We start from the raw sequence: 12,694 nt of genomic DNA on the forward strand, positions 1-12,694 counted from the left end.
AACTTAGAAGTGCAAGCAACAGGTGATGGGAGATTTATTCATTGAACCAGAGAACAATTCATCAGTGGGAATTCCATAACCAGTTTTGTTGTTTCTTGTTTTAAATCACATAAAATGCATAAAAACTTTGAGTTTGCAAACTCCAAGCTTTATTTATGTTAATGTCTTATGATTAAAATAACACTTATGTATCTCATTGTGAACAGGCCTTTATTCCTGTACCGTTAATCTTAAAGCATTACTTACACCATTGTTTTAATTATTGACAGAACCAAAAGGAAATTTAAAGAAAAAAAAAGATGTGCACAAACACTAATTTAAATATGAATATTTAAATTAATTTTTACACACTATTTTTATACTAAATAAGAAAATTTCTTTAAATTAATTTCATTTTAATTTGCAAATTCTATTTTATGGCAGTGCTAAAATATAATTTTGAACAAGCAATTATTTATTGTGGCATCACAATGCCAGGTTGCAAATTTTAATCATATTTTTAATTTATTTAATTTAAAATATATGCTCTCCACCTCAAATTAGTACTGGCTTTCCCCTATACATTATACTTTTTCTTTAACAATAGTGTTGTCCAGTCATCTCCTCTTTTGGGGGAAAGGTTTTGAATTGTAAAAACATGACTTCTGGTTTGTATTGGAAGTTTGTATATAGTTAATCGGAGGTTAACAGCCCCTAAGATTCCCACATCTGGTCTTCGTCTATTAACTCTGTTCCCAAGATTACGAAAGGACAGCCAGATGGACAATAGTGGAAATTTTTAGGTCTACAATTTTTTCAAATTGCAGCCTAACAAAGGCACCTGTTATTTATGGGCCAGGTTGATTTGAATAAGATGAAAATAAATATATATCAAATATTTTTATAGATTCATATAGTTTACAAGGGTAAAAAAACAAACTGTCCTAAAACATGCCAGTAAGCTCTCGTAGGTTAGGTTATGAATTTACTCACGATCGGTATTAATTAATAGGAGTGGCCAAATATGTGTAGCATGTAGGCAGCTAACAGTCCAAAACTGGCCCTAAATACAGTATACAGTAGCTTATAATAAACATGTATAAGATCACACCACTTTTGTCAAGACATTAACTATAACACCTTTCAATATAAACACTTGCAATATATATTAATAGATTACACAGAAAAGCATTATAATAGTACCAATACCAAGTGAATACAATATACCTTAGCTTACACCCTGCCATTTGCATCACTTAAAATATTGTGGTTTGAAATAACATGAGAATGTTTACTGAACTTTTAATACATTAAGTAAGTTTGACAAAGTTTTAGTTAAAAATGTCTATGACAGTTTGCTGGAGTCTGGGTAAGTGGTGCACAGCAATCGTTAGAAGTGCTGTTCCACTTGTTTACCATTTTGTGGTAAAAATTTGCACTTTATACTTATCACATAAATCAACCTCTAGATTTGGAGATTTTTTTTTGGACTTACACCTTGGCATGTATGATACTCTGCTTAGTGTTACTACTAATTTGTCATTATCAGTGTAGGAGAATCCCAAAGTGCAACAGAATATGCTTATTATAGTCTTAACTATAATCGTTATAATTAATTCAAGTAATATGAATTTTAATATTAAATTGTTGGTGATTTTGGATGCAATAAATCAACATAAATTAGGTGAATATTTAACTTATTTACTGTTTGAAAAAATTCTGAAATTTATGTAGATAATTTTGGAGGAGGAGCAAAGTGTTTTCATAATAAATAAAGTTTTAGTTGTTTCTATCTCATTCTCATATGCAATGATCTTTACATATAACTTAAAAAAAGATTATATATATTTTGGAAAATAAATTGTATTTTATATATACAGGGTGTCTCATAAGTTTCCATACATGTGGTCCTGTGGAGCAGCCTCCCAGATCCTCAGACCTTACCCCAGTTGATTTTTACCTTTGGGGGCATTTGAAGGCCATGGTGTATCAGGAAAAGATACAAAACATAAATCACCTCAAGCAACGCTTCACTATGCCATTACAAGCATAACTCCAGCTGTGCTTAACCTGTTCTTCAGCAGTGGAAAACACATAGTGAAATGTGTTTTCAACACAATGGCAGTCATGTAGAGCATATTATATAAATAAAAATGGGTTTTCGTATAAAAACGTTTATTTTTCCGACGTATGGAAAGTTATGGGACACCCTGTATAACAATTGTAATGCTTTTAGCAAGGAAAAAGAAAGACATTCATAAAGATTACAAGATAAAATATTGATTTTGTATTAATATACTTTAATAATGATTTTGTTTGAAGAAATCAATTATTATGTTCATGAAACAATTTAAAAAATAATGTACTTTTATTAAATAATTATACAATTAATTTGTATCTGCTTTCTTGATATTCCTCAATTGTTTCTTGCTCATTCGTTTTAACTTGGCAGTTTTTCGAATCTGCAAAGAGAAGTATCACAATAAATAATAGTGAAAAATAACCAATTCTCTTACGGTATGTGAATATTTTAACTTACCACTTGAACAATTTCGGATTTCTTTTGATTTTCTTCTTTACGTTTCCTTTTCTCTTCTCGTTTCCTCTTTGCCTCCTGATTAATAATTACACCAATTTGTTTGTTTATTCATGCACACAAACTTGTACATAAAATTTATTCAAAAAGGACCAAAAAAAAAAATTCTATATGCTTTCAAAGTCATAAAGAATCATCCTGTATTTAACAAAGAAAAAGAAAATAAAATAAAATTTTACCTCAATTTCTTTTTGTTTTATAGCTTTTAGTTCTGATTCATATGCAAGTAAATTTTTCCTTTCTACCCTTACTTGCATTTTTTCTTTCCAAGAAGATTTAAGAGATTTGACTTGTTTCATGCTTGTAAAACTGTAAAGAAAAACATGCAAGGTAATTGATTACAATGTATGTTAAATAGGAATTTTGTAATATGTTTCTTTCTTTTTAAATCTTTCCACTTTGCAGATAATTTATGTCTCAGTATCTATAACAAATCACTCTTGAAAATTTGAGGTTCCAATCCAGATTGAAATGTGAAACTTTAAGCAGGTCAATGCCTTCATTGCTTCAGTCATTTGACTGTTGTGCAAAAATTTTAATAGTGTAATTGCAACTAATTATCCTAGTATTATATTAAATTTGTCTTATAAATAAATTAGGGGAGTGTGTCCAATTTTGTGAATAAGACACTAAATTGATTATTTTTCATTTTCTAGGTAAGTGTAGTTTATTATTTATGTTCCAGGCTCAGAAGAGGAAGACTTTTTCTGCAACCATTCTGGAAAGATCATCAACTAGGTTAAGGTGCAAGAGTCCTTCTGGTGAAAATAATATTTTGAATTTATTGCAGGGGACAAATTTTGATATGGTGGAAGGGGATTCGGCTTTTATTGCGATTGCATGCTTCATTAAATGGTAAAATTGATGAGTTTATCAGAAGATTACATTCTTAATTCACTCTGTAAGAGGATCCAGATAAAACCTTGGTTGATTTTGAGGCAAGATTAGGGAAGGTTGAGTTGAAGGTTGGAAGGAAAGTAAATGAGGTGGGCATTCTCTTGATATGGATAAAGTTTATATGAAATTGAGCTCATTTGAGAGGGAACTGAATGTTATGGATAATCAGAGAAAGATGAATAATGTTGTTATTCAGGAACTAGAGGAGAAGAAAGAGGTGTTAAATATTTCCAAAGGCGACATTGTTAAATCTTTTGTGGTTAATACTTTGAATTTATCCTCATTACATTTTGTAAATATACAACAGGTTGGGAAAAGAGTTGGAGATAAACCCAGACCAGTAATTTGTCAATTTGGTTCCTTTAGTGATAAATTAAGGTTTAAAAAGGCTTTATTCGAGAACTGGAAATTTAATGTGTTTGTGTATGATGATTTCTCAAAGCATCTAAGGGACATTTAGATACAACTTAAAGGTGTTTGGGAAGAAGAAAAGGGAGGAAAATTCAAGAAGTGTGTGGTTAAGCTATGATAAATTGGTAGTTGGAGTTTGGTATAAATCTGATGAACTATCAACCAAAGTTGTTCCGATTACATAGCAACCATCATTGACTTCTGCATTCTCTGTTATGGCATGGAATTGTGCTGGAATCAACAACAAACCGTGGTCTTATTGAAGTATGATGTGTTCTTATCAGAAACATGGTTCATCAATGGTAGTGGTAAATGTAATTGGGAGGAATTAAGAGATTATCATTGTATTGTTGGTGATGCTTTAAGAGATTACAGTAGGGGTAGGCCAATGGCTGGTTGGTTGCTGTGCATTAGATCTTCATTAAAATTTAAAATTATTTATATAGTTATACTGTGCTTGTTAACATTTTATTCCTGCTTGGGGAATTTAATGTTTGTTTTGTTTACATGCAGGAACAAAGACAACAATTCAAAAATTTCTTGCTGCCTAAGTTTGAGGTTGAGGACAAGTTGAATTGGATTATGTTAGGTGACTTTAATGGGTTTTTTTATGCTTGTAATGAGATTCCAACTATATGTATGGTTTTGTGTATTACCAATACCAAAACTATATGTGATAATTTTGGTATTGATGCTAATAAGAGAAGCAGAGTTTCTAAGGATGTACATATGAATGCTAGAGGTTGGAAGTGCTTGAGTATTGTGCAGATAATAATTTGATTACTCTAAAATGGTAGTGTGTGTGGGTGTGGTGATGAAGTGGTAGAGTATACTTTTGTTGAGAGTCTTCAGTAATTGATTTGGGAATAATTACTTCTTGTGGGTGGAATTGTATTATTAAATTTTTTAGTATTGAGAACACTGTTTTTGGTCTGATCATTGTCTGATGGTCCTCTATCTAGATTTTTCAACAGATTCTTTGGGTGGTACTGGTAGCTGTTATGAGAATATTTTTTGGGATAGTGATCTGTTAGAGACAATTTTGGCTGATTTGGAGTACTGCTTGGAGCAGACTTTCTAATATATCCTTGCTTGAGTTCAGTAAAGTCATAATGGAGATTGCTAGAGTGTATGGGTTGAATCACACAAGTCTAAAGAAACGGTGGGAATAAATGATTGGTTTGATTTGGATTGTTGTTTAATGATTAAAGCTAGAAACAGAGCATGGTTAGAGTTTAAGAAAAATGGTGGTTTGGCGGCTATTATAATATTGTAATATTGTGGTGATTATAAACAAACATTCTCCTTTACTGAAGTCTAGTAAAGAGAGTATCTTTGTTCTTTACTGAAGTCTAGTAAAGAGAGTATGTTAATCACCACAATATTACAATATTATAATACTATAATCACCACAATATATGAATAAATAAAAGCGTAATTAGCAGTATTGAGAGTGTTTAGCAAAGAAGAAAGAATTTTGTAAGAAGATACAGAATATTAATAATAGAAATAATAGACTATTTTGGAATTTATGTAAAGGAAGAGGAAATTTGGTTATGATAAATATTAGTTTACTTGATTGGTTTAGTTATTTCTTCTCTCTTTATGGCTCTGAGAGACCATATAAAGTTGATTTAGCAGTTTTTAATGAGTGTTTGATTTGGTTGAATGAAATACTGGATGAAATATTTCAGAGGAAGAATTGAGATATGTTTTGAGTAAGTTAAAAGTTGGTAGCACACCCACAGAATTTTGGAAAATTGAAACTGCTTTTTCTTTTTTATTAGATAATTATAATAAGGTGTTGAGGACTGATGCTATCCTGGAAGAATGGAAGAGTTTGCCAGTGGTATAAAAATTTGAATAAATCGTTTTTTGACTGTTTTATTTATAATAGTAATCTTCCTTGTAATGTTATGGCAGTATTAATGCAAGTAAAGTGCAATTCATTAAGTTTATGTAATTACAGAAGGGACATTTGCATGTGTGGTATGGTTGATTCACCAATGGATGTAAGGAGCTTTTTGGTATTACTTTTTCGTTTAATAATTTTAGAAAGTAATTTCTGATACTGATTCATTTTTCAAGGTTTATAGTGAAAACTGTTAGTAATTTTGTTAATTGTTCCCTGGGGGTGTGGTTTGCTTCTTATTTAACCAGTGGTTAGCTTTGATTATCTTACCCAGAAAATAAAAAATAAATAATTTAGTTTCTTATTCACAAATCAGAATCATAGTCTCCCAAATATCCAATTACCAGAAAACTAGGCTATATTTTAATTTATTCTCCCCCATCTCTGCTGTGTTATTTTAGAGCAATAGGCTAGCCACATAAATGTAATAATAGAAACAGAGCATGGCCTGTGGGAATGGAAATTGCATTTGGCCCAGTAAATTTTTTTCATGATAGAGGACAGACATTAAATTTCTATTAGCATTCTATAGAAAAAACAAACTTTGCATACTTTAATGTTTTTCTTGCACAATGAATGTAAATAAGAACAATATCGTGAAAATATAAAGCACAAAAGCAAATATTTGAAAAACCTAGAAGTTCTATTGAATTTACAACCCGATGGCATAACAATCAGAAAAAAAGTCATTCGGGCCACACATTGCAATTCCACAACATGCCTAAAAATCGAGAAAAATGTTTTTCAACAATGAAAACAAAATTATATTAAATGGCCATAATTTTTGTACTATTTTGTCCATACAAAGAGCATGGCCCAGTGTAACATTTTATGCCCCTCTATTGTAGTGCTTAATGTGTTAATATTCAAATTTTTAATTTGTCATTTCTAAAATTTTTCATAAAAATAGTGTGTTCAATAAATTAAAAATGTAATATAAATTAATGGATTTAATAAATTAAATCTAGAAACAAAATACTTCATAAATTTTTTTTGTCAATTGTTTATGATTCTGGATACAGTTTTAATTTTTCTACTTATAATAATTCTATAGCTAAATTAATATATTATTATTAATTTTAATTAATAAAACATAAATTACAAAAATCTCAATACTACTATTAAACAATAAAGATAACCGTAATCAAGACATCATCATATCTTTCAGAAAGGTTTATCCAGAATTATGTATTGCAAAAAGATGCAAACTTCTATCATTTAACTACATTGCCAATGTTATTTCATTCAAATAGTTAATATTAAACTAAAGAAATGACTGAAGACAGTTAACATGCTAAATAAATGGTAATTTTAACTGACACATAATTTCAGATTTATCAAATGTAAAATTATATTAAACTAAATTATATACAGGGTGAACCAAAAGTAGGTGGAATAGGGTTTGTATTAGGGTTATACTATAACAAAGGTGTATATTTAACTTTGTTTAGTTAAAAAATTACATCAGAGATGCATTTCAAGAAATTAATACACAAAGATACTTGTTCAGAAATGTTTTTGAAGTGTGAAATGGTGAAAAGTAGACTTCAAAGCTGTGTAAATTGTGATGGACAGCAGTTTGAGCACCTGCATTGATAAAGTTGTATTGTATTATTATATATACAATTATATTTACTCTCAATAAATGTTATTTACTGTCCACTTACTTTTCAGTTCACCCTATATCAAATTTTTCTTCAGTATCTAGAATATATTTTGATGTCAATAATACATAACATACATTAAGCTTTTATTTATTATTACACTACACTATTTAGAACTGTCATAGTATTTGAATAAAACTGATTTTATGTAGTGAATATACTGTATTATGTTTCAAACAAATTATAATTATTGAAAATTGATGTGTCAAAAAGTATTTATGTAATATAACAGGAAGAAACTGTAAAAATTTACTGCTAGATATAAAGTATTGCTTAATGCAATGGAACACAATACATATTTTGAAATATTCAAAATAAGTAAAATGTATGCACCTATTCCATAATGAAATATCCAACTTCCAGAATCACCAGAAACAGCTATTTTTGAATTTGGAAGAATGTAATACAGCTGTAGTTTGCCACATTGCCACTTTATTTTGTTTTCTATGGCATGTGAGCAGTGACACTAGTTCCAGTGTAACAGCTGGCATACAGTATGTTAAAAATACTTTCATTCTTTACTTAGCATTGTTTATTTTAGACTAATTATTGGAGTCGCAATAAGGATGGAACTAGGTAGACCACCCCTAGCTGTGAAATTATCAATGAATTTACTTCGTTTTTGGAGGAAAATTACTATGTTAGCAGAAAACAATTACAGAAAACTGATATATATTAAACTCTTATCATCTAGTAAAACAGTATCAAAGAAAATGTTACATACATACAAGAAAGACATCGGCCGTACACGAGGTGTTTAGCCGGCAGAAAAGAGAGTAAGGGGAAGAAGGAGGGAGAGGAGATAGACAGTAGAGAAAAGTACGATCTCTCTGAACAGCGTACATATGGCTACTGTACCCTCTATGTTTGATGTTGGCGTGCAGTTTTTAAGCTGCAAGGCAGTAGTCCCTGAAGGGTCTAAAAGAAAGCTATTGGTGTTCGCTAAACTCAGGTTAAGTGTAGAAGTTAGTGCCAAGTAGCTGTTAATAGAAAGACTTAATACTAATAAAACTGAACATGATTGCAAATCTTAATACTACTTAACAGCTAGACAGAGTGCAAAAAGCAAACAAACACAATGACAAAAGACCAAGACCCCAAATTTATTATTATTTTTATTTTAACATTTAAAAAAATAAAAAATGAATAACTTACTAACTAAACTAACCTACCATAACCTAGGACAAACCTAACCAGACGACTAAAGCTAACAAACCCTAATCTAATTTAACCTAACCAGAAACCAAGCTAAGAGTCCCTTATCTAACTTATAACTAGGACTAACTAAATTTAGACTGAAAAAGAAGACAGAAAATAAGAATTAAAATACAAAGTTGAAAGGCAACTAAATACTGACAGTTGAAACAAAGCAAAGGAAAGCTAATTGCCATCTGTGCCCTCAGAGTAAGTGCTCTCAAGAGCCCCACTAAGGGATACGAATGCGAGTAGATGATGGAACATTGCACACGTGTGAATGAGTTGGTGTGGGTTGCAAGGCCAGTTGTACTCTTCAAGAATAGCAGCTCTCATTAAACTATCCCTAATGTGATTGCAGCGGCGTTTGGTCCTCCTGAATATTGCTGTAGAATATTCATGAGTATTGCTTAAAGTTGCCATGTCCTGTAAGTAGCTGAGTGAGGGTGTAACTAGTGGCAAAGAATCACAGTAGTGTCAACCTTGGGGATGAAAGTGTAGGTGAGCCTACCAGTGGTGTCATGATCCCAGCTCTTACCAGAAAGAAATGTTACCTGCTACCATTAAGAATTTGTTGAATAATCTTGGATTATCATTTGAAAGCTGCATTATTCTGATGATAACTTTTGTTCACAGTCTGTTAAAATAGCTCTAAGAGACACACACTGGCAACAAGACAATGTTTATTTGCAAGAGAAGAATTTCACTCTAAAAATCTCAGGTAATATTCCCTCAATTCCTTGGAATTCTTCGTTTAATTTATTGTCCAACATAATTTATAAATTGAAATCACTGTATATTTATTTAACCGAAGTTGAATAAAAAATTACTTTAAACAGCAAAAGAATTAACATATCGAATAACACTGAATGTTCATTTTGTAAAATGATGGTAGTGACGATGGTGGATCACTTGTTCAAGAATTGCGAGCCTCTTTGTGGAATACGATGCGATACTTTAGGGATTGGTTACAATTACACCAATTTATTAGAAGAATCTTCCAGACAACCATATTATATAAATTGTATAAGTTTTTTGCTCATTCACTAAAACTTTTGTAATAACTTTCACTTACCCCCATATAAAAGCAATTTGCTAAATCAATAAAATTAAGTATATAATTATACTTTATTATTATTATTTTAGGCTATGTCCAGAAAACCAAAAAATTCAGTAATCCATGCTTGCCAGATATCTGGTCTCATACTGTAATCTTGCTACAGTTAAAATGCATAGTAAACAATCCAAATATGTTCTGAGAACCTCTGTTCATTTGCAATTCCTGTTAATTCTATGTACTTTTGGGACATCTCTTCACGAATACTGTATTTCTCATTTATGTTTTCCAGGTTTCTTCCACCTCTTTAAGCCCAAATGGGAGCCAGCTCTCCCTTAAGTCCTCCCGGAAGGCACTTACTACAACACTCCACAGGAGTAGAATAGTATTTTCTTCAAAATTTATATTCCAAATTTGCTAGACACCATTATCAATGGATTGTTCCTTTCCTCGGTAGCTTTGAGTAGTCCAGATATGTTGGTTAGGTCTGGTTGGTTGGTTCTTGCAATCTGCAAACTTTCCTATCCATCTATTTTTCCTCTTATTTGATGCATAATTATGGTAAGTTGAAATAGCATAAAAATATAAAATACCATGCAGAATAAAAATTAAAACATAACATATACATGTAATGATATGAGCCCCCACAAGGGACTAGTTTATTTCTTATAAACCCTACCAGGGACAATTATGAGCCCACCTTGGGATACCGTCTACTAACCAACACATACACTCTTACAAGTATAACATTCTCTGGCCTTTTAGTGCTCTCTAGGTGGGAAAAGGCCTAAAACCACAGGAAAAAAAAACAAAAAAAGTACATTTACTGGTATCTATAAACTTTTGGGATGGATTGTAATAATGCAATGTAACTTTTCAAGTTTTTTAAAATTCAATATAAGTAAGGTGACCAACTTTTATACAATGAAAAGGAGGACACATAAATTGAAGGAAAAAATATTGTAAATAAAAGAAACATTTTATTCATTGCAACAACAATACACTATAATAATCTCTACTGCATGCGTATGTGCCCTGTTGTATTTCGGTAAGAAGTAAACAAAGCTACTTACATGCAGCGCACTCTCTCAAGGTCTCCTGTGCAGAGCACATGCATTTCATAATCGCGTTTTGCTGCACTGTACCGAGCCTTGTCAAATACAATCACATCACATTACATGCAATGGATCAGCTCGGCATCAACCAAATACGAAAATTTACAGATTAGTCTTCAAATATCAAAAAGGAGGACATGTAGGAGGACACTTTTCAAGGGAGGACAGAACTTACAAAAGAAGGACTGTTTCCCTAGAGGAGGATGGTTGGTCATCTTAATATAAGTTATGTCATAAATTGCAAAAAATCACTTTAGTCTGGCAAAATTTTGAATCTAATTCTATAAAAATCTAACTTAACAATATTTTATACAAAGAAAAATGTTTTGTGTGTTTTTGAGAAAAATCCTACAATAATGAGTCCATTGTGGGTCACCTTAAGGCTTATCTCTCACAATCATATTCTTCCACAGATATTTTATATATTTTTAAGGTCCAAGTTCAATTATTTTAAATTAATGGTTTTTCCCTATCAACTAACTTCGTATCTATATTACTAAAATAAGTGCCATATTTAAGTGTATTTACATTGACATAATATTAATAAGAAAATTAACTTACCAAATAGCACATTAAATACAATCAATAATAAAATGTCTTAAAATCACTCTTAACTTGTATAGTTATAGTCTACACATTTAAATCAAGAATTAAACATTTTAACTTTAGAATATTCAATATATTATAATATAAAATCTAAATAAAGATTTATGAACTATAAAATCACTTACGGGGTTTTTTCACCTTTCCAAAATCTTCCAGATTTAGGCTTTCCTCTGGGAGTCTTCATAACTATTTCTTCTATCTGTTAACATCATCATAATAAATTAAATATAAAATTTGAAAGACTGATAATGATTTAATTTTTAATATATAAGAATAATAGATTGAATTGTGTTTGCGAATATTCTTATCAAAAATAACATTTGCCTTTCTTCAATTTAATAAAAACAATGAAAAGGGTTCGAAAATGTTAAAAGTTGGATAAATCATTAATAAAATTTAAACAAAAATACAGTATTTAAATATAAAATATCGTAAAAGTTAAAACTCACGTGTTACCCTGTTTATTTGAAGAATAGCGCCTCCTTGCAGTATAATTAGCAATTACATTTCGTATTTACAGTGTTTTTATTTTAAAATTAATACATTCGTATTTAAATTCGTATGAATTTATACATTACATCTATAAAATAATTATGTGCAAAAATATCCAATCAATTTGATATAGTTATTTATAAATATGTAACACTGCTCTACAAGTACAAAGGAATATCACGAGTGCAATATGAGTGATTTAGCATTACCATAATGGCCGGATGGCCGAGCGGTCAAGGTGGCAGACTACCGCTCTGCGGAACCCGGGTTCGAATCCGGACGGGTCGATAAATCCCCAGGAATTTTTCTGGGGGTGGTCCGTCCGGATATGTTGGGCCCCGTCCCTCACCACTCAGCCGCTCCATTGTGGGCCTGGCTGAACCCATAATGGGTTTGCGAAAAGAGGTCCTCTTAGTGTCCATAGAGCGGAAAGAGCAAAAAAAAAAAAAGCATTACCGTAACAAATATTATGCTATTAACTCTTATATTACAGATATTAATTTCCAACAATACTATCGTACAATGCAGTAGTTTAATTTCGGCATGCCGCTGCCAGCTCCGAGATCACACTTGGGCTACGATTGCTGGAACTTTCGCGCGTGATGGTGGTTTCAAGCTTCAGTTGCGCATGAGGCTGCTGTATTTGTAGAATTCCGCCTTCTTGACGCTGCAGGATTTTTTCAATAAGCTGAGACTGCAAACATGAGTTTTCAGATGGACGGAGTACCGAATACATCAGTCTCCGCTTAAACTTTCCATCAATCGTGGTAC

At 31.3% G+C, this 12,694-nt stretch overlaps 1 protein-coding gene across 3 annotated transcripts; it reads right to left on the reverse strand.

The window, feature by feature from the left end:
• Positions 1-2,328: 2,328 nt before the first annotated feature.
• On the reverse strand, positions 2,329-11,941 carry LOC136976486 (coiled-coil domain-containing protein 86). 3 transcript variants are annotated; one of them, XM_067271784.1, is made up of 5 exons: positions 11,881-11,941; positions 11,557-11,630; positions 2,755-2,884; positions 2,519-2,593; positions 2,329-2,441 (listed from the first exon to the last, which is right to left on the reverse strand). In XM_067271784.1, exons 2-5 carry the CDS (start codon positions 11,613-11,615, stop codon positions 2,367-2,369), a joined length of 339 nt encoding a protein of 112 aa, XP_067127885.1. In that variant the 5' UTR covers positions 11,616-11,630; positions 11,881-11,941; the 3' UTR covers positions 2,329-2,366. The 3 variants fall into 3 exon arrangements, with proteins under 3 accessions (XP_067127885.1, XP_067127888.1, XP_067127886.1); XM_067271787.1 differs by having other exon boundaries at positions 11,888-11,901; XM_067271785.1 differs by lacking the exon at positions 11,881-11,941 and adding an exon at positions 11,756-11,863.
• Between the last annotated feature and the right edge of the window lie 753 nt (positions 11,942-12,694).

Source organism: Centruroides vittatus, unplaced genomic scaffold (assembly GCF_030686945.1).
Source record: "Centruroides vittatus isolate TY-2023 unplaced genomic scaffold, ASM3068694v2 contig_400, whole genome shotgun sequence".
Classification (NCBI taxonomy): domain Eukaryota; kingdom Metazoa; phylum Arthropoda; class Arachnida; order Scorpiones; family Buthidae; genus Centruroides; species Centruroides vittatus.

Coding starts and splice junctions, on each gene's coding strand:
- LOC136976486 (XM_067271784.1), bottom strand. CDS start 11,615: ATGAAGACTCCCAGAGGAAAGCCTAAATCTGGAAGATTTTGGAAAGGT. Junction 2,885..11,556: donor TGGAAAGGTGAAAAAACCCC/GTAAGTGATTTT, acceptor TTTTCTTTACAG/TTTTACAAGCATGAAACAAG. Junction 2,594..2,754: donor TAAAACAAAAAGAAATTGAG/GTAAAATTTTAT, acceptor ATTATTAATCAG/GAGGCAAAGAGGAAACGAGA.